The sequence below is a fragment of the Mustela putorius genome, unplaced genomic scaffold, assembly GCF_011764305.1.
Source record: "Mustela putorius furo isolate JIRA1106 unplaced genomic scaffold, ASM1176430v1.1 tig00000421_pilon_pilon_pilon, whole genome shotgun sequence".
In the NCBI taxonomy this organism is placed as follows: Eukaryota; Metazoa; Chordata; class Mammalia; order Carnivora; family Mustelidae; genus Mustela; species Mustela putorius.
The window spans coordinates 9476542-9503788 of record NW_025421375.1 but is presented as its reverse complement, the minus strand read 5'-3'; the positions used below and the strand labels follow the sequence as shown (position 1 = coordinate 9503788).

The 27247-nt window shown below is 36.8% G+C and overlaps 1 protein-coding gene across 1 annotated transcript; it reads right to left on the bottom strand.

Moving 5' to 3' along the window:
* Positions 1-19468: 19468 nt before the first annotated feature.
* On the bottom strand, positions 19469-26376 carry DMRTA1 (DMRT like family A1). Its single transcript, XM_004761803.3, has 2 exons — positions 25734-26376; positions 19469-22401 (listed from the first exon to the last, which is right to left on the bottom strand). The coding sequence occupies exons 1-2, from the start codon at positions 26374-26376 to the stop codon at positions 21554-21556; spliced, it is 1491 nt and encodes a 496-aa protein (XP_004761860.1). The 3' UTR covers positions 19469-21553.
* Between the last annotated feature and the right edge of the window lie 871 nt (positions 26377-27247).

The following is a 27247-nucleotide window of genomic DNA, read 5'->3' as shown; positions in this document are numbered from 1 at the left end:
TCCAAAGGGGCATGTGCACCCAAATGTTCATAGCAGCAATGTCCACAATAGCCAAACTATGGAAAGAACCTAGATGTCCATCAACAGATGAATGGATCAAGAAGATGTGGTATATATACACAATGGAATACTATGCAGCCATCAAAAGAAATGAAATCTTGCCATTTGCGACAACATGGATGGAACTAGAGCGTATCATGCTTAGCGAAATAAGTCAAGCAGAGAAAGACAACTATCCTATGATCTCCCTGATATGAGGAAGTGGTGATGCAACATGGGGCTTAAGTGGGTAGGAGAAGAATCAATGAAACAAGATGGGATTGGGAGGGAGACAAACCATAAGTGACTCTTAATCTCACAAAACAAACTGAGGGTTGCTGGGGGGAGGGGAGGTGGTAGAAGGGGGGTGGGGTTATGGACATTGGGGAGGGTATGTGCTTTGGTGAGTGCTGTGAAGTGTGTAAACCTGGTGATTCACAGACCTGTACCCCTGGGGATAAAAATATATGTTTATAAAAAATAAAAAATTTAAAAGAAAATAAAAATAAAAAATAAAAAAATTGTGGAAGTATAAGAAATTAATAAAAAGGACTAAGAATAGGAGACAAGACAGTTATGTTTTACTATATGTCTTTTTAAGTTGTTTAATTTTTTTAAACAAGTAAATTTTTAAATGGGGGAAAATTCAATAAGTTATATATTTCATTGAGCTAAAATAATTGTCATTGCCAAAGAGGCTTTACAATCCAAGCTTTTTCTTTTTCTTTTTTTTTTTTTTTTTTGCATACTTATTTTTGGTTTGATCCTCCACTTCAAATTTTCACAAAACTATATAACTCTCCCTATCGAAAGTAAATGTCCTAATTTCCCCTTTTGATCTCCAGATTTTGGAAAACAACATCTCCACCTCAAAGCCCCTGCAGTGACGAATGCTATCAACCTTATGTGTATTTGACATGCATCGAAGTCTCAGCCAGGAAGTTAATCTGAAATGGCTCTATATTTGTAGAGGGGACAGGCAAAGCATTTCTAAAAAGGTCTAGGATGTGGTTTTATGTTTTTGACATCAGCCCACCAGGTTTGCCTGTCAGGGGTAATGTGTGTGAAAACGTTTTATCCGGTTCTGACATTCTCAAAGTTATTTTATCAGTAGTCCCTCTGGAGGACCAAATGAAAGCTTGTTCAACTAGAACTTGAGGCAATGACAGTAGCAAGCCTCTGGCAATTCCTGCTCTCGGAGTGTTAAAGGTCACTGTTTAAATTTATAACATATTATCTAACATTAACACTTCTGCTGATGTATTCTCAAAAAATTTCCACTTTGATCTGCCTGAATTAAAGTCTGTTTCACAGTCTGCGTTCTTCAACACATCCCTTCACAAGTACAGACTGCACGGTCAATTCATTGGAATATTTGTGCAGACACATCCACAGGTTGTGAATTTGTTGGTCCTTTGGTTCTGAGCACAGGTGACATGCCAGACTTCAAAGAAAAGATTATTTTTGTTGTGACTCTAATTATAACTGACTTGGTGGTTTTTGTCCTAACTGCTCATACACGGCATTTTATAAAGAAATGTGTCAATGTAAAGAAAGCACAACTACACACACCATTAACACTATCAGCAGCATTAATATGATGGTTTCTTTTCATTCAAAAACAGAGAGAAGTAGCAGAGCATACACAATCTCTTAAATTCTTGTTTGTTCCGCAGAGGTAGCTGAGTTTAGGACAGGCAGAACTATATTGCACTGCAACATGGAAAAGCTCCAGAGAAGGAATTAGCTTCCCACCCCTTTGCATACAGGAAAAGAGGAGGAAACAGTACTGCAGGCAACACGTAGGTTACCATACCAATAGGGGCTTCCTGATAAGAGAAGCGATCCTATTAGAAATGATGGGGTAGGGGACAGGCTCTTCGCCTCTAGCATCTACCTTCTTCTTGTACTAACTCAGAGCTGCTGAGCCAAGTTTCGTGCTTAACTACCAAGAGATGGGAAGAAAGGCACTTCTGTGGCTATCTAGGACCATTTTCTCTCCTCAAAATGCCTGGAGCATATTAACTATATTGTATGCAGAAAGCACTGTATAGGCAGTTGTGAGAAATGTGGACATCTTAGTCAGGGCCTAGCCCTTCTCTGCTGTCCACCTTCACAGCTCAGAGCCTTGACTCTCAGACTGGGAATACCTTCTGTTCTTCCCACATGAAGCCCTCCTTTCAAATTGGGCAGGAAACATGTTTCTAACTGCTCAGCACAATGTCCTAGACCCAAGAGGCATTCAGTAATGCTTATTATTGGTTATGAAGAAAGTACTCACTTATATAAAGCTCAATGGATAATTATTTCAATGCTCTTCTCAGTCACCTTTCAATTAATAACACTGTTCAAGTTTCAAATTTTTGAAAAAAGAGCATTCGATTTGGCACCATTTAGAAAAGGAGAAGTGGCAAATACCAATACCAATTCTGGAGGAATTCTTATGTATTTGCATACAAATGGAATAATAATGCATACTATTTCTTCTGCTTTTACTTATGTTGGGAAATAGTAACTTTATGTGAATTAGTGGCTTAGTCTGCTCCAGTAACTGATTCTCTATAAATACAAATAATATTATAGTCTTTACCTAATATTTTACAAGAAACAGTGGGAGAAAACTCACCTATTAAATGGGTCGGGATGCTTTCCTATTAGTTAAAGCAACCCTTGGTAACAGTAACAATGTGCTTTGTTTCTAGACTGTTATTTGGTGTTTTATTATTACTTGCCAATGTGATAAAGCAGTTGGGTGTGCTAGCTCTGCTTTAGCACATTTATTGCATTATTATTCATCAAGAAAACAGAACTTTCTCTGCAGGCAAATGATTGTATCTGTGTATTTTCTTTATCGGGATACTTAACTTGGATCTATTTTAAGATATAATCTAAATGTGGTTTTTAAAACATAGTCTAAATATAATTCTATATTTGCCCACTAAATTTTTAAATAACACTTACATTACAAATATATACATATATGCTCAAATATACACCCATGTACACATACATATATATGCACATACACATGTATAATCTCTCTATATATACATACACACCCATATTTGTAAACATGTATATACATTCAAAAGAGAGACACCATGAAAGACTGTCAACTAGTTTTGTAGTTAGACTGATCAAGCCTTAAGTTTGAGTTTTATTATACACACTAGTTAGGACAACTTGGGAGAATTACTTAACCTTTCTCAGGCTATTTGCTCATTTATAAAATTGGGACAAGTATTCACCTAAAGATATTTGAGAAGATTAATGCAATGGAATGAAATGTCTAATATAAAGTGCTTAGCATAGGTCAGGATGGCATCTGTCTGGGGCAACAATCAATAAGGAACACTAAAACGACCCTAGAATATATTGGAAATATGGGATAAATTAAATCCAGACTCCAAAAAAAGGTTCTTGATGTAACTGAACGCTTGTGGTATTCCAGTTCCCACAGAAGTAGACAGTGCCCTCAAGTGGAAATTCTAAAAAGTACTCCTTAGAGAACGGTCCCCTTTTGAGCCAGATGAAAATGGCATAGCACAAGGGGAAAGACACCCCAGGATGGAAAGTCAACAGCTGACAAGGCCTCAGGCGTCAGATTGGAAAATTTGAAGCACAGGGCTGTATGGCCTAGTGCTGTTTTCCAGGAACAAATGACTAGTTTTATCATCTAAATTGTAATTCTTTTTTTTTTTTATTTGAAGATTTTATTTATTTATTTGAGAGAGCAAGCAAGCAGTGCTTATTTATTTGAGGAGCAGTGAGAGGGAGAACCAGACTCCCCACTGAGCAGGGAGCCCAATGTGGGGCTCCATCCCAGGACTCTGAGATCATGACCTGAGCTAAAGGTAGACACTTAACCTACTGAGCCAACATAGGTTTCATTTGCGGGTTTAATGTTGTTCCTTGTTCAAGTGACTCAGATGTGTTATTTACGATTTTTTTTTTTTTTAATCTACCTCCCTCCACACATAACAACTCTCTGAGCTAGGTGGTATTATTACCATGTCAATTGTCAGACAAGGCAACTGGAACGTTAAAAAGTCATTATGTTGCCCAAGACAGGTCAAACAAGAAGTAACAAAATCAAGAATCGGGCCTTAGAATCTTGCTCTTAGTTTTGACATCACCCAATTAGCTTTACAGTTCAAAAAATCAGAAAAGAAAGCTGGAGAAATAATTAAATCCCCCAAACAATAGGAAATGTTTTGCTAACAGAAAAGACAGAAGAAAGAAATTTCAAATACAGTCTAAACAATACGGGAAGCTTCCCTGCCACAGTCCATGAGAGGTGTTTCTTTCCCCATGATATGAACAAAAGACTGAAACAGACACAACTGCAAACAAGTTCAAAGCTGTGGTAATTAGTTTATGGAAGAAGTCTCCTACTTGGAAGATAAGAATTCCATTTTTATTGACCAGAAACAAGTTTCTAACTGCCAAAATTAAATAAATACTAAGTATGTATTTTAAAAAATTAGATTTAAAGGACTACATATTAGTAGTCTGTGCCTTACATTCCTATTTGGGGCCCGCCAGGTGTTCAGTGAATGTTCATTTTCTGTCACCCTGCTTTTCCCCCAAGATCATTTCTGCATTTATCTACATAGCCCAGAATATTGTTTTGTACATGTTGCTTATTGAATTTAAAAATCAACTAACACTTATGCATGAATTAATAACCATTTTCTGGCTGCTCAGTTTCTGAACTCCTGGGATGTATTTAATACTCTTTTGCTATGGAGGGAAAAGACAGGGGGGAAATACTTCTTGCTTGTTTAGATCCACTACCAGAGAAACAGTGGAAGTAGAAAAAGCACAAAAGTAATTCCTTAACTTCCATCATGAGCTCAGTCTACAGAATTAAAATTATTGATCTCATGATAACCCTAATCACTCTCCTATATCTGAAAAAGTATTTTTCTATTGCATGAATAAAGTGTTCTTCCTTTTTGTTATTTTTTAGAAGTTTTAAAGCCCAGAAAATTGAAAAAAAAAAAGAAAGAAAAATAACACAATGTAACTAAGACTGAATTAAGCAAAACTGTCATTTTGTTGTATATAAGTTAAGAAATAAAACAATACAGATTACATTCAAGTGCCTACATTACACTTCCCACTCCCATTTCCCTCCAAACCTGGTTACAAATAACTAACATGACTAGTTTACTATAACTGATCTGTTTGTAATTTTATTGCATATCTATCTATAAATAATACATAGCATATATTATAGTTTTAGTTTAATTTTCACAAATGGAATTATTCCACTCATAATCATAATAAATGTATTTCATACCTAATCATTTCATGAGTTTTCTTTAATTCAATATTTTTTAACATTTTATTTATTTGAGAGGGAGAAAGTGCTCAGAAGTAAGCAGAAGCAGGGGGAGGGGCAGAGGAAGAGGGAGAAGTCCACTTTCCACTTAGCGGAGAGCCCAGGGATGCTGGGATCGTGACCTGAACTAACGGCAGATGTTTAACCAACTGAGCCACCCAGGTGCACTAATTCAGTATTTTGTTTGAGATTTATCCATGTTGATATGTAAAGATCCAACCAGTTCACATTAACTACATGTAATGGTTTACATCTTCTAGTGCTTATTTAGCCAACTTTATTTGTTCATAATATTTATATATCCTAGATAGCCATCCCTTGTCTGTTATATATGTAGTTTGTTATTTACCTTTGATTGTTTTGCATAGTACTGTTCAAAAATTAATTTTAGAATAGTTCCATCCATCTTTTAGGATGTATGTTTTTGGGGTCTTGGTAAAGAAATATTTTCATACCCCTTGATATTAAGATAGTCTCATATTAATTTTTAATAGTTTCAAAGTTGTGCTTTTCACATATGGGCCTTTATTCCATCTGGGATTTATTTTTGCAGTAAGGTTGTACCAGATATGTTTCTTGTTATATCCAGATCAACTCCCCCACTTGTTCGCTCTATTTTGTGTCCCAAAAGGTTGATCTATATGGGCACATCACTCAGCTTCCTTTCCCTCTGTCTACCAATTGGGTTTACTTAGTGAGAAGTCCCAGTGGGACATCAGAAGTAGAAAGGTGAGTAAGGTCATGACTCTATTCTAGAAGTAGAACAGCTGAAGAAAAATGACTTAAAATGTTTATGAGTACATCTCTTGGTTTGGAAGTTATGAATTTTATTGTGATTTAGTGAAAACATTTACATATTTCATACTTCATGCATACATACTTCAGAAAATATTTTTCTAAGATGTCCTAAAATCATTTAATATTTGTTTTTCTCCCCCACAAAAAAAGACAAAAATTTTACCACAAATACCCTTTTCCTAGCTAAATTTTCCATGTTGTTGTTGTTGCTTAGATCAATAGTCTCATTTTTTTTAATTTTTAAAAAAGTAGACAGAGTAGTTAATAACATTCGTTCACATATTTTAACTATTTCTTTATCTTCCCACTAATGCACAACTGAAACTACTGTAGCTGTTATTCTGTACAATGTCCTCAATTCTCTACTCTAGGACTCCTATAAGACGTATGTTGGAGCCTCTTAATCTACTTTCCACCTTCATTACAAATACCCAATTATCCTTTTCACTTCTTTATCTCCATGCTTGGTTCCAGATGAAATTCTCAGTACACTTTCCCAATTAGCTAATTCTTTTTTTTTTTAATTTTTTTTAAATATTTTTTTAATATAATTTTTTATTTTATATAAACATATATTTTTATCCCCAGGGGTACAGGTCTGTGAATCACCAGGTTTACACACTTCACAGCACTCACCAAAGCACATACCCTCCCCAATGTCCATAATACCACCCCCTTCTCCCAAACCCCCTCCCCCCAGCAACCCTCAGTTTGTTTTGTGAGATTAAGAGTCACTTATGGTTTGTCTCCCTCCCAATCCCATCTTGTTTCATTGATTCTTCTCCTACCCACTTAAGCCCCCATGTTGCATCACCACTTCCTCATATCAGGGAGATCATATGATAGTTGTCTTTCTCTGCTTGACTTATTTCACTAAGCATGATACGCTCTAGTTCCATCCATGTTGTCGCAAATGGCAAGATTTCATTTCTTTTGATGGCTGCATAGTATTCCATTGTGTATATATACCACATCTTCTTGATCCATTCATCTGTTGATGGACATCTAGGTTCTTTCCATAGTTTGGCTATTGTGGACATTGCTGCTATAAACATTCGAGTACACTTGCCCCTTTGGATCACTACGTTTGTATCTTTAGGGTAAATACCCAATAGTGCAATTGCTGGGTCATAGGGCAGTTCTATTTTCAACATTTTGAGGAACCTCCATGCTGTTTTCCAGAGAGGTTGCACCAGCTTGCATTCCCACCAACAGTGTAGGAGGGTTCCCCTTTCTCCGCATCCTTGCCAGCATCTGTCATTTCCTGACTTGTTGATTTTAGCCATTCTGACTGGTGTGAGGTGATATCGCATTGTGGTTTTGATTTGTATTTCCCTGATGCCGAGTGATATGGAGCACTTTTTCATGTGTCTGTTGGCCATCTGGATGTCTGCTTTGCAGAAATGTCTGTTCATGTCCTCTGCCCATTTCTTGATTGGATTATTTGTTCTTTGGGTGTTGAGTTTGCTAAGTTCTTTATAGATTCTGGACACTAGTCCTTTATCTGATATGTCGTTTGCAAATATCTTCTCCAATTCTTTTCTCAATAGTTTTTATTCCTGGGATTTTTAAATGGTTTTTACTATCTGTATCTGTTTTATAGAAATATGTATCAGTCTGAATTTGTTTCATAAATTAATTCCTTTTTAACTAGTATTTCTACTTTTATATCTTTGAGGATCTTAAATATATTAATTTTAATGTCATCTTCAAGTCATTCTATTATTTGAGTTTCATGGACACATACTCATGTCCCATATGTTCCTTGAGATGGTTATATCTTAGAAATGCATTTTCTCATATGTATTAAAATTTTAATTTGCATACCTATCTTTAGTGGTAGTTCACTTTGTTTCCTTTCTTATTCTCTGTGTTCATTCTTCAGTATCTAACAGTTTTATGCTTGCCTACATTATACCCTCAAAATCTCCAATCTATAACCATGTATTATAATGACACCTCTGGGCTCCTATTTCACATTAGTACTGGAGTGATATCAAAGACCAAATAGAGCATGATCCAGATCCTGGTTAACATGGCTGTTTTCTCTTTCCTATCATCCCAACCAAAGTATAACTATAGGCAATCATGGCAACTTTTATCAGCCTGCTTTCCTTAGCAAGGAACTCTAGCCACAGCCTCCAACTTTCATTCATTAACTTTTTTCTCTAACTATTCACAAGCAGAAGGCAATATTGACTGACATTAGTCCAAAACAATTGAATTTTCATTGGCTTTCACCTTTTGGGTCCCTAAAGCCCAAGAAAAATGTACTGTTAGCCTTCTGTTAACTACTGTCAGTTTCTGTTCTTTTCTACAAAAACATTTATCTTGTTTTTGAACAAAGCTATGTGCACTTAATTTTTAAATAAATGTATTTTTATTTATCATTGCTATATATATTCAACAGGAAGAGTAAAATGGCTTAAACTATGAACTCATAGCTACTGCCTGAACAGATGTTAAGACACACAGCTTTTTAGTCAGGATTATCTTAATGCATTTACATGTCATAGTGCTTTCCACCCAGGGAAATAACCATAGCTTTCTATATCTGTCCATACAATAAAAACTATAAAGGCCAAAAATTACAAGACTTCATTTATCCTGGTATTTTTAGAAAGTGTTGAGAGTATGTTAGAAAATATAAATTTTCAGGGCACCTCAGTGGCATAGTCAGTTACTGTCTGACTCTCAGTTTTAGCTCAGGTTGTGATCTCAGGGTCCTGATCCCAAGGTCATGATATTGAGCCTTGCATCAGGCTCTGTGCTGGACATGGAATCTGTTTGAGATTCTCTCTTCCTCTGCCCCTCCTGCCATGTGTGTGTCCTCTCTCTCTCTCTCTCTCTCTCTCCCCTTCTCTAAAATAAATAAGTAAAATCTTAAAAAAATATATACATATAAATTTTCAAATCAAGGAATCAATAAATTATAAACTATGAAATGTATACATGAACCAAAATATCTGCATTAATTTTTAAAATATGAAAGAAAATGACAAAAACTCAGAACTTCAACAATCACCAAGTCATACTTTTCCTTATTTACTAATAGTAACATTTTCTGCATGGAGTACAAGGTGTGTGTCTGTGTGTGTGTGTGTGTGTGTGTGTCTCAGGGGGATGTATGTTTTGCCAAAACATTGAGACAAAAACCACAATTACAAATAGCAACTTTAATACCCTACTCTCAGCAATTCATAGATCTACTAGACAAAAATCATCAAGAATATAAACATACTGGACAATACAACCAACTAACAGTGTCTAAATGAAATATAGAGAACACAACAATATACAGCACAGAACAGTGAACATACCTTTTTCAAGCACCTTGGATACTGTGAATACTATTAAAAGAAAATAACAACACAGAATGAAATAGTAGCCAGAATTATTTGACCTGGAGACCTCTTTGGCATTGGCTAATCAATCATTGTGTTTTTAGGACTAAAATAGGAAACCTGAAAAAGCCATATTTTATTTGTCTAAATAGAAAGTTTTAAGTCTGATAAAACTAATAACTCTTTCTTGAATCATCATGAAAGACTTATGGCTACTCAACAAACTTGTAGACTTGATCCTGTTTATAGACCTAAAATCTCATAGAAATTGAGGATGGGTCCACCTAAGTAGTGATCCTGCCATACTTTCAATAATTTAAACTACATATCTTCCTTCTAGCTTTCTCCAAAAGGACATGAGCCAATTTACAAAGTGATTACACAGTGGGGAAAGAGAAGTAATCATATTTTCCGGGGTTTATTAAACAGTGACTATTCCCTGAGAATCCAAACTACTACGGTGATCCAATAGGATAGATAAGGTTTAAGGATGAGAAATGAGATCTAATCATCAATGACATTTTGGCTCTGATCAGTCTCTGATCAGTCTGATCAGAGTGAAGCCAAGGAGTGCCTCAAATAATCCTGTATTTCCTCTACCCTGGAATGCATGGTTGGAAGAGACATACTCAGCAGTTGGCAGAATCCCCACACTGGATCCCTGGCCTATGGATTAAGGATGATTACTATAGCAAATGTCAACTGGAAGTCTTTAGAACTTCCATTCTCCACCATAGTGGAGAAGCAATAGCACATTCTTAGAGAGAATGCCAAGACTTCTGTCACCATCGAATACAGAGTCCTATCACATTCCCATTCAACTCATCTATTTGGCCTATGGATAAGACAGATAGTCTTTAAACATGACAGTGTATTATCATAAATTTAATTAGGTGGTAACTACAACTGGAGTCATATTTCTAGCTGTGCTTGTTTTATTGGAGCAAATCAACAACTGTTCCTCTTTTCTAGTTTGAGACTATTGATCTCAAAAATACTTCTTCTCAAACTTAAACAAAAAGGAAAAAGACCTGCACTCCAAAAGCTATAAAATAATGATGAAAGAAATTGAAGATGACACATACACACATGCAAAATGGAAAGATATTCCATGCTCATTGACTGGAATAACCAATATTGTTAAAATGACCATACCACCCAAAACAATCTACAGTATCAATGTGATCCCTTCTAAAATGCCAATGACATTTTTAATAGAACTAGACTAAATAATACTAAAAAGTTGCATGGAACCACAAAAGACCCTAAACAGCCAAAGCAATATTGAGAAAGATCAGAGCTGCAAATATCAGAATTCCAGATTTCTAGACACACTACAAAACTGTAATAATGAAAACAGTATGGTACTGATACAAAAACAGACATATAGATCAATGGAACAGAATACAGAGCCCAGAAATAAAACCACACTTATATAGTCAATGAATTTAAGACAAAGGAGGCAAGAATATACAATGGGGAAAAGACAGTCTCTTCAATAAATGGTGCTGGGAAAACTGCACAGCCACATGGAAAGGAATGAAACTGAACCATCGTCCTACACCATACACAAAAATAAACTCAAACGGCAGCTGGGTGGCTCAGTCTGTTAAGCATCCAACTCTTGATTCTGGCTCAGGTCATGATCTCAGGGTTGTAAGATCAAGCCCCCCATCAGGCTCTGCGCTCAGCAGGGAGTCTGCTGGGGATTCTCTTTCCCTCCCTATCTGCTCTTCTCCCAGCTCATGTGCACTCTTTCTCTTTTACTATCACTCTAAAATAAATAAGTCTTTAAAAATTAAAGAAAAAAGGGGGGGCACCTGGGTGGCTCAGTCATTAAGCATCTGCTCTCAGCTCAGGTAATGATACCAGGGTCCTGGTACTGAGCCCCACATAGGGCTCCCTGCTTGGCTGGAAGCATGCTTTTCCCTCTCCCACTCCCAATGCTGTGTTCCTTCTCTCACTGTGTCTCTCTCTGTCAAATAAATAAAATCTTAAAAAAAATTTTTTTTAAAAACCCAAAATGGATTAAAGATGTAAATGTAGGACCTGAAACCATAAAACTTCTAGAAGAAAATAAAAGAAGTAATGTCTCTGATATGGGCCACAGAAGTATTTTTCCAAATATATCTCCTCAGGCAAGGGAAACAAAAGCAAAAAAAAAAAAAAAAAAAAACTACTGGGACTACACCAAAATAGAAAGCTTCTGTATAGGAAACAATCAATAAAACAAAAGGCAACCTACTGAATGGGAGAAGATATTTGCAAATAATATATTTGATAAAGGGTTAGTATGCAAAATATATAAAGAACTTATAAAACTCAACACCAAAAAAAACAAAATAGCTGATTAAAAATGGCTGAGGCACCTGGGTGGCTCAGTTGGTTAAATGCCTGACTCCTGATTTTGGCTCAGATCATGATCTCACAGTTGTAAGATTGGGCCTGTGTAGGACTCTGCACTTAGTGGAGTCTGCTTGAGATTCTGTCTCCCTGTGCCCCACTCCCAGCTCATGCTCTCTCTCTCCAAAATAAAGTAAATAAAATCTTTTTAAAAATAAAATAAAAAATAAATAAAAATAAAAATAGCAGAGGACCTGAACATTTTTATAAAGAAACATACAAATAGCCAAGAGACACATAAAAAGATGCTCAACATCACTCATCATCAAGGAAATACAAATCAAAATCACATGAAGACATCATCTCATAACAGTCAGAATGGCTACTGCCAAAAAGACAAGAAATAATAAGTTTTGGTGAGGATGTGGAGAATAGGGAGCCTCTGTGCACTGGTGGAGGGTATATAAATTGGTACAATCACTATGGAAAACAGCAGAGTTTCCTCAAAAAACTAAAAATAGAAGTACCATACTATCCAGTAATTTCACTGCTATGTGTCTACCTCAAGAAAATGAAAACACTGATTCAAAAAGATACATGCACCCCTCTATTTATTGCAACATTACTCACAATAGCCAAGATGTAGAAGGAACTCAAGTGTCCATCAGCAGATGAATGGATAAAGATGTGATATACATACATAATGGAATATTACTTGGCCTTAAAAAAGAATGAGACCTTGACATCCACAACAGTATGGATGGACTTAGAAAGTATAATGCTACCTGAAAATAATCACATAGAAATTCAGAGGCACCTGGATGGCTCAGTCAGTCAACATCTGCCTTCAGTTCTGGTCATGATCCCAGGGTCCTGGTTCAAGTCCCACATTGGGCTCCTTGCTCAACAGGGAGTCTGCCTCTTCCTCTGCCTACCACTCTCCCTGCTTGTGCTCAGTCTCTCTCTCTCTCTGACAAATAAATAAAAGGGATCTTTAAAAAAAAAAAAAAAGAAGAAAGAAATACAAATACTATATGACATTACTCATATGTGGAAATTAATTTAAAAACAAACAAACAAACAAAACAAATGAAAACATACTGATGTGTACCTTATGTGTACCTTGACCAACAAGACCAGACTCTTAAATACGGAGAACAAAATGGTGGTTTCCAGAGGGGAGGTGGGTGGGAAGGACATAAAGAGGATTAAGACTACACTTATCATGATGAACACTAAGTGATATACAGAAATACCAAATAATTATATTGTACCCCTGAAGCTAATTATGACACTGTATGTTAATTAGATTTCAACTAAAACATAAATAACAAAACTGAAAAAAAAATAATACTTTTTTTCCCTGTACTTGTTAGTAAAGGCCACAGGTATAGTAATATACTTTAGTGTTCTTCCTTAGAGCTCTATCAACTATCGCTGATAGTCTAGTCCACTGGGAACTTGTTTGCTTCTCTACAGGACATCAAGTAAGCCCATTAAATAGATGATATCATGCTGATTGAACCAGGTTAGTAGAAATAAGTAAATACACTAGATATCTTATTAAGATGTATGCATTCCAGAGAATAGGAAAATAAACACCATAAAAATTCAAAGTTATGTTATCTGGTACATGTTGAAATGTGTCTTACAAATGTAAGCATGTTTCTGTATTTGGCACCTGCTACCTCTAAGAGATGGACTTCTGAATTTTGGTTGTCAAAGATACCTGATTTGAGCATCTTAATTCAACCTATTTACCAAATAGCCCAGTAAATGGTGTGCCTGGGTCCCAGATCAAGAGGAAGTTCTAGAACAAAGCAAGTCTTCCATTCAAACTGTCTCACCAATTGGGTCACATGACTCTGCATTTTCAATAGTGCTTGAAGTATCTATGGCCGTTGGGGATACTAAGGGAAAGCTTTGGTTGACCTCTATAGGTAAATCACAGAGTACTCTTCTTAGGCTTCAGAGAAAAGTTATGCTTCCTCTGCAGATAATCAATCTCATTTGAGAAACAGCTCCCACCTTGTTACTAAATCCTATTAGAGTCCTAATACTTAATACTGGCCATTAAATACATGTGACCCTGAATATCCACTGAGTGTTGTCTGACCCATCAAGCCCTCTATAAGCAGTATTGTCAAAAGGACGTGATGCACAGGTTTTTCTTCACAAGTTTTGAAGTAACAAATAGGCTGAATGAAAAATGGCTCGTACTCCAGCCACATTTCCACCTCTCTTTCTCCCTCATGTAGAGTCATCTGTGACAGCAGAATTAGAAAGAAGAATTTGGTCCTTGTTCACAGATTCTACACACTATTCTGGCACTATCTAGAATGAACAGCTGCAATACTCCAGGTATGGCCGTGAAGGATTAGCAGTGAAGAAAATCTTTCCAATGGGAAAAATTTCAAGCTGTGCACCTGATTGTTCTTTTGCCTGGAAGGAAAGACAGATAGATAGAGGTACATATCTAAAAATTAGTCATGAGCAGTGGCTAACAGTTTGGCTTTATGGCCAGAAAAAACATAATTGGATGAAATATGAAAACACATGATCTAAGGAAGAGGTATGGGGAAAGACTTATCCAAGTGGGCACAAAGCCAAAAATTTTTTTCTCCCATACAGATGCTCACCAAACAGAAATCTTAGAAGAGGAAGATCTTAATAATCATATTCACAAAGTGAGCCATTCTTTTCCCATTCTTTTATCCCCATATTTGTTCAGTTGGCTCACAAGACAATGATCATGAAAGCAGAGATGGAGCCTATGTATGGGCTCAGCAACACGGATTTCCACTCACCAAGGCCAATTTGGATAGAGTGACTGCTGAGTACCCAACCTGCCAAGAGCAAATATCAACACTAAGCCCCTAAAATGGCACCATTCCCCAGGGGAACCAGCCAGCCACCTGGTATCAGGTTGATTACACTGGATCATTTCCATCATTGAAGGAGAAGCTCTTTGTTCTCGCTGGAAAGGACATTTATGCTAGATATGGTTTTATCCTTCCTACTCTCAATGTTTCTGCTAAAAACTGCCATCTGTGGGCTTAAAGAATGCTTTATTCACCTTCATAGTATTCCATACAACATTGCTTCTGACAAAGAGATTCACTTTATAGCAAATGAAAAACAACACTGGTCTCAAGCTCATGGACTTCTCTGGTATCAGTATGTTTCCCTCATCTTGAAACAGCTGGCTTAATAAAATTATAGAATGGCCTTCAGAAGACTCAGTTATGGCACCAGCTGGTGACAGCACTTTATGGGGCTGGAATAATGTCCTCCTGTATGTAAGAAATGCTTTGAATCAGCTATAAACGTGTAGTGATGTTTCTCCTCTACCCAGCATTCATGAGTCTAGGAATCACAAGATAGATATGGAAATGGATCTTCTCATATTAATGCTAATGATACACTAGAAACTTTCTTTTTGTTGTTTCCTTTTTCTACAATGTTTTCCATTTTTGTTTCAGAAGTCTTACTGTCCAAGGGAGAAAGGACTCCACCAGATAATTCAACATTGTACTGGAATCTGAAACCATCACTGGCTACTTGGGGCACCTCTTGACACTGAAATAACAGGAAAGAAGCAGGGGGAGTATTTCTAGCATGCAAGAGATCCTTGGGAGTGTTACTTAGTCTTCCCATATTTTGTGGTAAATGTTAATAAGATGTTACAGCAAATCAATAAAAGCAGGGCTATAACAGCACAGATTTTTCAGGAATGAAGATGTGAGTCACCCCACCAACTAAGGAACCACAATTAACTGAAACACTTGCGAGGTGCCAAGAATATGAAATGGAGAGTGGAAAAAGAAGTTATCAATACCAACCATGATCCCATTATTAGTTACAAATATGAAGGCACTGGTACATAGGAGGATGTTTTCCTTGCTTCTTTTTTTTAAATATTTTATTTATTTGAGAGAGAGAGAGCAACAGAAACAGTGAGGGAACACGAGCAGGAAGAGGGAGAAGCAGGCTCCCCACTGAGCAGAGAACCCCACATACGGCTTGATCCCAGGACCCCAAGATGACCCAAGCCAAAAGCAGATGCTTAACTAAGCCACCCAAGTGCCCCCCTTCCTTCCAAGTAAGTGTGTGCATGCCCACACAGACTGATTTCCCCTCTCCCATATTTCTACTCTAACATAAGATCTATTAATAGTGGTTAACTGTATCTCAAAACTATTATAATTGTTTCACTAAGAGGGAACAAGTGACCAGGAGATTAATTATCCTGCCCAAGTCATTTAGCCAAATTCATCCTAAGTCTCCTCAACTCTGGGAAAAGTGCTCCTTTCAGAAAAACATACTGATGTGTACCTTATGAAAAATACATTCAGTGGTCTTCATGTCCTTTTTAAGCACTCCCCCTCTTTCTTATGCCTTGTATGCCAACTGACTTCATGCTAATCTCTATATCTCTTAACCCCTTGTAAATAATGCACTGTTTTCTGACTCTTCCTTTTGTATATACCCCTGAGGCCATCATATAGTTAAAGTTCTGATGAACTAAACTGCAGCGTGTTTTACTGACAAATAATGGTTAGGTGTTTGTATTTTCATCATCTTGGAACTGAAAGCCATTTATTCAAAAATATTTATCATTTTTCTGGTTTGCTTCATAAATGATGGGCATTGAGGAGGGTATATATTATAATGAGCACTGGGTATTCTAAATGACTGATGAATCACCACCTGTACCCCTGAAACAAATAACATACGTTAATAATTGAATTTAAATTTTAAGAAATAATAAAATAAAAAATAAGTGTAAATGATTGAGTTCCAACACTGAAGCAGTACTGAAAAATCTCATCAATCAGGTCTCCAAATGGTAATTTCTATGTGGTATTTTCAATGAATAGAAGACATATTGTTATACAAGGTAGCCATTCCACTTGGACAGTTGCTAACTGCCAAAAAGTCCTTCCTCTGAATTCTCTCCATTTAACTTTTACTTTCCATGCCCTTTACACTCTACAGAATCACCCCTCTACAGAATCACTCATTTCTGTCATATGCTAGCTCTTTAAAATGTTTTCATTTATCCTACTTCTAACACTTTCTCAAAAAACACCACTACCACCAACACAGTCACCACTTAGCATCTTATACCTCTTTGTTTTGTTCCTGGTTTTAGAATCATCCTTAGTGTATGCACTCAGAACTGATCACATGACTTTAGATAATACCTGGCCAACTGCTATTCCAGAGTACCAGGTACTCTCACATCCCTCATTCCACATATTTTATTCCTATTCATGTATTCTAATTTCAACTGACTCTTAGAACAGGCATGTTACATGGTAATCTCATGGTGAATTTACCAATCAGTAAATAACAGTACTTTCTCTTCTTTAAAAAAAAAAAAAAAAAAACCTGTTGTAAGTCCAGGTCTCTATTCCTTGTCTATGTGTACAGTTGGGTTTTTTTTTAATCCTAGAATCTTGAATATTTTATCAGTTTACTGGAATGAGAGTTAGAAGGAGAAAATCTATCATTTACAACTTAATTCTGTCCTTCAAAAGATCAGCTTCCCTTCTCAGATGTGTGTTGTCCATGAGTAAGTTAGCAATGAATTTTATACCTTTATTCTTTCATCTAACTGGCTGATAAAAAATTTATAAAAGGTCAAGGACAGGAATCACACTTCCTGCTTGACACAGATTTTCTCATTAATATTTTTTAGCATGCTTGTTCAACTTTCTATATATTTCCTCCTAATTGTATCTATGTCTAATCTATTTTTCTTGAACGACCTTGTCACTAAGATGGAGTTTAATAAATATTTGATATTTTAGAGCAATTTTTGACATAGATGTTTTGATAAGGCCACATTTGTACACCCATCTTAAAACTATGAGCATCCTCATAAAACTACATAATGTGGCCAGGATACCATGATAGTCTAGAATTAAAATACATTTTTTAAATTACCAAATTAGCAGAAGTAAGAAACAGACATCTTCATAGTTCTCTTCCCCTGTCGTTTTGTCTTCCCTTGAATTCCGCATCACTAACATGGAGTTCAGAAAGGGGAAATGGTAATGAATTTCTCTCATTTGAATATTACTTAGTAAGCAAAAACAAAACACAAAAGTTATTTTAATGTTTGGCACAAATGCTCTGAAGTATTACACCAAAACTGCTTCAATTTGGAGGGCACAATACCAAATAACCAAGGGCCCAGCTCTACATTGCAGGGATCCATAACAGGAGTATTTGGAGATGTGTGAGGAGGGAGAAGAAAGGATCTGAACAGGAACTTTCCGCCATTACCCTTGACCTAAAGGATTAGCATCCACACTTAAGAGTCATGCTGCCCAGAGGAAAAGCTTTGATTTATGAAGCTGATGATGCATTTCATCTCATTTTGTACATAGGAGAATGATTCCATCTACAATGGTAAATAATTAGGTGCTTTATGCCAAGCTTCTCTTGAATTGTGAAGGTTTTTTAACTTCAAAGAAAAACAACTAAGGAAACGGCAATTAAAAAAATAAAGAGTTGATAACCCTGGGGATAAAAATATATGTTTATAAAAAATAAAAAAATTTTAAAAAAATAAAGAGTTGAATGAATAGGCCACTTCATATTTTCTTAATTCCAAGTTCATAGTTAGGAATTTCTAGGAAGGAAGGTCTTAAAGTCCCCCAAATCTTTTTCTTTCACCAGAAGTTGCAGAGAAAAAAGTAGATATTTGAATTACACACTCTTCAATTGTCCCCTCAACTCTAACCCTCTTTCATAGACTAGCCAGATGAGAGCTTAGACCAGGAGGCCCATGACATAGAGAAATTCCAAAAGCTCACCCCTGGGATTGGGATTAAGAAATATCTCTGATCCAGAGGCTATGAAGAAGCTAAAATGACTTCCACACACTCCATTCAAGGGGAACAAAAGCTTCTCTTTGCCCACTTCTTTCACTATAGACCAGAAAATTGTTTACCGCTCAGACAAACAAATTGCACTTCCCTGAACTCACTACATGGAAACAGATATTGTCCCCCTTCCTAATGAGTGGCTTAGGAGTTCAGGCTTCAAGCAGTATTCATGGGCATAAACTTCATGATTACACAGAACTCATGATGATGTACCAACATTGTCAAACAGTACCAACACTGCATAATTTGCTGTTTGTGTACACATGGAAATAGAGATTATGAGCAACTTGAGGTGAAGTCTTAAATCTTATTAACCACTTTATCCCCTGTATCTCGCACAGTGCCTGGCACAGAGTAGGGGCTTAATAAATTGCTGAATAAACAAAATTCTAAGCTAATACTTTCTTTTTTATGTTTTCTTCAATCATGGAAAACTATTACCTGAGCACCTGTTATGTACTGGATAGTATACAAAGCTTTGAGCAGACAGACATGGGTCCTTCCTCAGACCTTACAGTCTAATTGAAATTGGTGAAGTAACTTCTGCTTCTGATGACTGACACTATTATGGTAACCTTGAGGATGGACAACCCAAATGCGAGCCTCAATTTCCTCACATTCAATTTAATGTTGGACAAAGTGACCTACTCTATAAGCTTATTTAGTTCTAAAATTATTGTAAAGAGTATGAAATGTATAAAGCATTATGTAAATTAACTTGTTTTAAGATTATAAAATTACGTTTTCACTTGAATATGGCTCAAAATGGGTACTCCCCCAGTTCAAAAGCAATTCAGCTTCTCAAATGGATACATGCACATTATTATATGAATCACATAAAGAATCCAATTACTCTAGCATTGTTGTATTTTTAAACCAGATCTCTATTGTAAAATGTAACTTCCTTGACAGCGCAGTATTTTACATTTGGTATCCTCTATAGAACCTAGTACTTTTCAAAAAAATAGCATTTGGAAAATGAATCAATGCAATGGAAACAATTTAAGAATCACAAGGATCCTAAACTAAATGGTGAATGGCCTTTAGAGATTCAAGAGCCCCATGAAATTATATGCAAAACTCTGTGTAGGCCATTGTGTAGAGTTCTTTGGTTTTACCAGAGTCTCAGAGAGATCTATTATCCAAAATGGTTCCTTCACTCAGTATATACTAATTGAATATCAACTAGTTGCCAGGCATTGTATTATGGTTTAGGCTTAGAATCTTAAATTTTTTTTTATAAATAATGAATACTGATTACAACAAATCTTTACAAGATTTGCTTTCTCATATTCACACGACTAAAAATAACGCATACCATATTAAATATAGCTACATCCTAAATCATCATTAGATTCTAGGCATTTAATATGGTATTTAATGGTAAAATATATGCATACATATACACACACATGCATTCATACATACATATAATTTAAGAAATTTTTAGTGAATCATGTTGCCCAAGCTGTTTAAACTATTTCTAATTCATCAACTATCTTACACCGCAGCTGCATTTTCATTTATTCCTAACAATAACAATGTAGCTACTGTCCTTAAAAAAAATGATGATGATGACATATAAAGAAAACTTCATGAAATTATTTTATAATCAGTTTTAGGGACATTCCACTTACTGAAATAAAAAGCTTTTGTATGCTTCAGATGGAGAACAAAAAGTATTACTAAAATCTCAAGGAATCCTCTAAAATGTAATGATAATATTTCCCCATTGGAAATTTTATAATTCTCCTCAATGCATTAAGCCTCGTCTACCTATAGTCAATCAATATTTATCTAAGCAAGTATTTAAATTTTCTGAGCGAGACTATTTTTAACTTTGAGAATGGCTGCCATATTCTTGCCACAAACATATGGAAAGGAATATTACTCCAGATACAACGATTAAAATCATACCCACCCCCAGTAGGCGTTCACTTTATAATATGAAAGTTTCTGTGTAGCATGATTCAAAATGACTGTTTCAAAATAAGGTCAACTTATGCTATTAGGAAACCATTCATTTCTAATTCCTACACTCTACCAGAACTTAGATGCAATTAGTGATAGTAGCCAGGAGATGGTGCCGTCTCATTTCCTAAAAAACACTTCATAGGCTTTGTGTAATTTACAAAGTTCACTTTAAAAAGAAATGTTTTATTAATGGAATTTGTTATCAAAGTTGGTAGATATGTATGAAAAATAAGACATTCAGGAAAAAATAAGGAATTTAAATTTCACAAAGGTTTTACTTATTACTAATTACTTATATGTGAATAAAATGCTTTAAAATACTTGGAATAGTTTTTTTCTCTCCTGTGTACAGAAGGAAAGAAAAAGTTCAAAGTAATAGTCATTTGGAACTACCTCAACTTTTCAATTCTTCCTTTTAGCTCATTTTATATCCTGGGTTGCTTTACACTTAAAAATGTATTTTAAAACTATAAGCTCCATTTTTCAACAAAATATAAACAAGTATAGTTATAAAATAGGAATTCTACAAATGATATTTTAGGGAGAAAATTCGTAAAAGTAAAAATATTTCCTGAAATGACTTTACTCAAGGCACATATAATGTTTAAATGCTTCTTTCACTTAGTAAATGCTAAAGAAGAATCTTGCAATCTCAAATCTATCATATTGGTTGTAAAAAAAAAAAAACAGCATTTCTAAGGTCTAGTACACCATTCACATTAAATAGCGTACACATTAATAGGTGTGGGCGTGTGGGCTGAATTGCATGCTTCTAGAAATACTCCAAAAAGGGAGAATAGGAGGAAATACTACAGATTGTCCTGATTTGGCCTGGAATACAATCTGCCACCAGTTACTGAGTCTTTACTGGGAATGTAGGAAGACTCCCTAATCATTCCTGAAAACGCATAATCCAAAGCTGGTCGAAAAGGCAACGCTGGTACCAACCCCGGAGTTAGGTAAGGAGACATAAAACCAGAGAGCCCTCTTCCTGGAGAGGAATATGCCAGCCGTAAAGGATTGATACCTAGTCTAGGACTTAAGCTGTAGAGACCTGAATCACCTCCATAAGAAGCAGAAACAGTCTGAAGAGGAGAGAAAGCTGATTTATTCCCTAGAGTTCCAAAACCAATTCCACCTAAACTAAAATTTGACGCTCTCTGAAAAGCTGTATTTTCCAGTTCTCCTGAGCTTGCTAGGTCCCTGGTGTCTGGTTGGTGTTCCTTCCCATTTAGGACCTGTTCAATGGCTTGAACCACATCCCCTTTGCAGAAGCGCAGAATGCCTTCTAGCCGGCTACGCCTATAACTTGGAAAAATCCTGGTAAGGATATCAAGAGGGTCTCTTGGTCTTGAGGACAGTGTGGGAAGGCTGGCTCTGGCAGCAATGAAGTCTTTGGCCCACTCACTTTCATTTCCTGATTCCAGATCAGATGATGACAGGGATCTGGGACTCTCTTCCCCTCCTGATAGCTCCCCAAGGTGAAGAGGCTGAATACTATCTTCCTTGTTTGAGCTTTCTGAAATAGATGGCCTGATGTTTTGTTTTCCAATGACACCATTAGACTTAGGAGATGATCCCAAAGTACACTGATGGGATTTAGAGACTGGCTCTTCTTGTCCACTCTGGCATGAGTCACATTTACTCTCTTTTAGTTCTGGGGGATAGAAAAGAAAAAAGAAATCAAATAGAGGAAAACTTTCCAAAACACAGAGTGTACTGCCTACTTGAAAATAATGCTGGATAAAGTAATTCATTTACTAACTATATTAGTAATACTCATTTGCTGCAAGAAACTTTAATGAATAAGAATTTTAAAAGGTCATTCAGAAGTAAAGATACTGGAATAGTGGGGAAATGCTATTTATTAGGTTATTCCAAGATCATAAAATTATATAATACACAAATGCTCTAGTTAATTTAGAAATTAGAAGATAAAAGTCTATTATTACCCCAACTATTAAAGTGAAACCAGTATCTCACATTATTTGCCCCATTTGGTGATTTGAGATTTTCTAAATTTTATCCAAATTTCATTGTTATCTCAGGGAGCTTTTTTTTTCCCCCCAAAATGACACTATGCAAAACAAACAAACAAACAAAAACAACCTAAGTAAAATGACTGTTTAGATAAGAAGTCAAAGGAAGGAACAATCTCAGTATGAAAATGAACATTCTATTTAATAAATAATATTATATTTCAATGTTCTTTTTTTTTTTAATGCTCACATGTCAGGTTCCAACTAAGTTACCTGAATAATATAAAAAACAAAAAAAATTCTTGATTTCACTTCAAATCTAAACCAATAATGACCACTACTGTACCAATCTCATATCATACCAGAGCTCATATATATATTGTTTTATGTTAGAGATAATAAAGACTTGGCATTTTTTAATAATTCCCTATGAAATGTGTACTTTCTTTTTCAATCCCTAGGAAGTATCCAAAAAAAAAACTTTACAGTCAAGTTGTTTCTAAAAGAAAATCATAAACTGCACTATTATACCTTTGCAATCTGTACATATCTTTAAAGCATCTTGTAAAAACAATGTATTGGTTATTTACTTCAAATCACAACTCCCTTCCAATACTAGGGGAAGTTTTTGAAAAATATTTTTACACAAAAATCTGATTTTATACCTCAACATGTTGAGCATATTAATATTAATAAAACACTAGCATTTAAAATGCCTTTTGTAGTTTATACAAGGAAAATAATAATGTATACATTCACTAAATAACTTTTATTTTGGTTTACATTTCCTCTTATCCTATACGCCTATTCTACCTCTAGTTCCATTTTAAAAAAGTAAACTGTCAAGTAGGATACTCAGAGTATTTCTGTCAAGCTTTCTTTTTCTACAAATGTTATGAGGCCAACCAAAAAAATACTGCATAAAGCAGTGATTTGCATACATGATTTGGTTTCTCAAGAAGCACTCCTAAATTCTAAAGAAGTATCTATTCTATATATCTTTAATTTTAAAATTAAAGTGTGTACAATTTAACACTTTGAGGGTTAAAAATTATGTCACTGTATCAAAGAGATGACAAAAGAAAAGATGTTGCTCCTGTAAGACTGCAAAGACTCTCTTTTATTTTTAACTTTAAAAGAAACAATGAAACTTTTCTAATGAAGTCTACCAAGTGGGGAGAGATTGGCTTTGGTCCATCATTACATTTTATTTCTAACTATGATCCACAAAATCTACTCCCCCCCAACCAAACATGTAAGTTATCAAAACTTCATGTCTACAGCAATTAATGCACAAAACAATTTTTACTATCATACTGTTCTCACAGAGTACAATGTGATGCAATGAAGTACTGATTGCATAAGACTACAAAATAAGGTATCTTTAAGATACTGTGATATCATTTACATCATGTCTGTTTTCTAAACTCCTATATCTGGTTCTATTTCTTTATTTTTATCATCATATATTTTGTCTTGTGTTGGATACATATAGTCTTCCTTCTTCTGTCTATAAATTTTAAGTTTTTTCTGTATGCAGAAAAATCATATTCACCCCTGAATCATGGCTAGTCTTTGTCTAATGAGTGAGTAAATTAAACAGACTACTGCAGTTCACAGATATTGGGTAAGAGGATGCAGTAAGGTCAGAAAAGCTACAGACGTGGCTTTTCAAAAAAGTAGGTCAACTGAGGCAAAGAATAAAATAAAATATCTGACCCTATAAAACGAACACTTTGGGTACCCCCCAAAAACATATAAATTAATGTCTAACAGAAAGTTATCAGCAAGATTTCACTGACAATTTAATTTACAGAATTTTTCTTTTTTATAGCAGTTATCATTTGCTTAATGACTTTGTCCTTTGGAATGCTTTGATTTTTCATGAGACATGTTTAATCTGTTTTGCAGATTAATCTGTTTTAATCTGCACTGAAAGGAACTAGAACGGGCAAAACAATGGCATAGATGAACACAAAATCATATATGCTTTATTTAAATACAGAGAGAGTCTTTTTCAAAAGTACATCCTGTGATCCAAAAAGATCTGCAATTTTCAGAATTTGGGGAAATTTTCTAATAACTTACTTTCCATTACCACAGAATTTCGTATGATACAACCTGTCTTGAATTTATACAAAAATGCTGAAGTGACATTTACACTCCTAGTGTTACCTGTTGAGGGCTGAGAAATTCAATAAAATACAATGAGATTTGCATCAGCAGGAAAAGTTAATTTGAGATAAAGCTAATAAAGAATGCTTATATCTTTTTTACATAACAAAAGGGATGAGGTGTTTTGCCGTCAAAAAATAAGAGGAAAAAAATTAAAACTCCTTGGGTAAGAAATCCCTAATACTGGACTTTGAAATTCTTCTTCCTATTGTTTTTACCAATCTGGAAAGCATAAATTTCTTTTCTAGGGAAAAGAGCTGAAACTTCAAATTTAGAGCTTTCTACACTTTTGGAGGCTAACAAACAGTCATGGGGTGGTGCTTAAAATTTTTAAGGGAAGAAAAGGAGATGAAAAAAGGTGTGGTAGCTGCCAGCAAAGGTTTGCCCAAAAGATAAGGAACTGTAGTCTCAACCTTCAGTGACTTTCCCAGTAAGACTGGAAGTTTAACTCTGGGTTTATAGCTGAAAAGAGTATAGGGCAAGTCCAAAATCCAGCTTCTCTATAACGCCTGCTTGAAGTTCTAACTCACCCAAAGTAATATCAACTTGTGTGCAAATTCTATTCCTAGCCTGAGTTGCTCATCTGATTACTCCCTCTTCACTTTTACATTATCTTATCCTACCACCTAATGGTACAGAAAACCCCTCCGAGGTGATGTGTCTCTAACATCCTTATTAACATTCCTATTACAGAGCAGTTTCCCAGAATTTAAATGAGTGCTTCTTTTAAACAACTTTTCTTGCCCACTACCAAGGCACGGCTACTTGTTTCCAAGAGTCTCTTTCCCAAACAACCATTTTCCTTTGCAAAAGTGTAAATGAAAGACCAACTTACCTTGCTTTAGCTCCGCGTTATCTGGATGGACTACTTGGAAAGCAGGCGTCGCCAGACTAGCCTGCCTCAAGGCACTCAGTTCCATTGCGGTCACCGCCGCTGGGCCGCTGGAGGCCTGGGAATTCTCCATTCTGTTGCTGTTGCTTCCGGATGTCCGACCCCCCGGCCCGCAGGGACCAGGGACCAGGAGCCTCTGCAGCCCCCGGGCCTCACTCTCTTCCTGGGCCTGTTGCCGGCGCAGCGCCACCTGGGCAGCCATGACGCGCTGGCGCTCGGCGATCAGGGTGCACTTGGCACACGCGCAGTCCCGCCAGCGGCAGAAGCGTTTGTGGCCCTTGAGTGCCGACACGACGCCATGGTTGCGACAACGGGCGCATTTGGGTGTCCGCGGGTAGCCGCAGCTCACCGCACCCACACCCCTCTCCAGTCCCGGAGCCGACCGACAGCCTCCGCTTCCCGTGGCGGCTGCGGCTGCCCGCAGAAAGAGGCTGGGTGGCCGCAGGAAAGTTGGAGGAACTGGTATCCCGGAGGGTACTGGCAACGCCGAAGACGGGGTTGGAGGGGCAGCCGTCACCAGCCCCGGGGCCAAGTGGGGTCGGCCGCTACCGCTGCGGTCTCTGCTGCCACACTGTGACTGCTCCATTTCCAAGTCTGGTGAGCAAAGTGCTCTGTCCACAGCCAACCCTGCCGGGAGCGGGGGCCGCAAGGACTGGCCGCGGTCCCGCTGCCTCCAACCCACCAGCGGACAAAGTTTGAGAGAATTCCCGCCGGGCGCTGGAGACTCTAAGAGGCGCAGATGCCCGGTGAGCCTCAAGAGTCCCGGGGCGCTAAGTTAATGCCCCTATGCTCAGCGCGCTCAGCCCTCTGAGCGGGTGAACGCACGGCTGCAGAAGCTACCCCGCCCACCCCGGCAGAGCGCAGAAGCCCTGGGAGGGCGGGCCGGGTGGGGAGTGGGACCGCCTGGGAGGAGGGACGGTGGGGGACACAAGACACCGTCTTGATGGGCTGTTAAGGTCCATTCTCCAAAAAAGCCTTTTTCTCCCACTTGCCTCCCCATGAATTCCTCAACGTCTATTTTTGTGAAATAATCATGCCTTCTACCATGCCTCTTACCACCCTTCTTAAAGTAAGAAGATCGTAAGTTCTTTTCTCAGTCCCACACTTCTCTCCTAAGCAAGTTTGAAAATTTGGATGTGGACTTGTTTTTCCTTTTCCCGGGTGAGGTTTAAGGATGGTAGCATGTCCAATGTTAATGAGAAAGCACAGCCCGACAGATGGCAAATAATATGCACCTGAAAGATGCTTTATTTAAAATGGGTCCTAGGACTGCATCAAAACAATGGATAAATAATGAAGTGAATTCGTTCACATTCGGATTCTTCTCGTTCATTCTGTTTATTTACAAATGAGAATTTGAATGGCACGCATTATTATATTTTGAAATGTGACCACTTAAATGTCTTTATGCGTTTCTTATGTGGAACTCTTTATAAGCAGCAACTGTGTTAAAGCTG

Excerpts from the sequence above, each read along its gene's own strand:
- DMRTA1 (XM_004761803.3), bottom strand. The coding sequence starts at position 26,376 with ATGGAGCAGTCACAGTGTGGCAGCAGAGACCGCAGCGGTAGCGGCCGA. Across the intron at positions 22,402-25,733 it reads TAACGCGGAGCTAAAGCAAG|AACTAAAAGAGAGTAAATGT; the intron begins GTAAGTTGGTCT and ends TCTATCCCCCAG.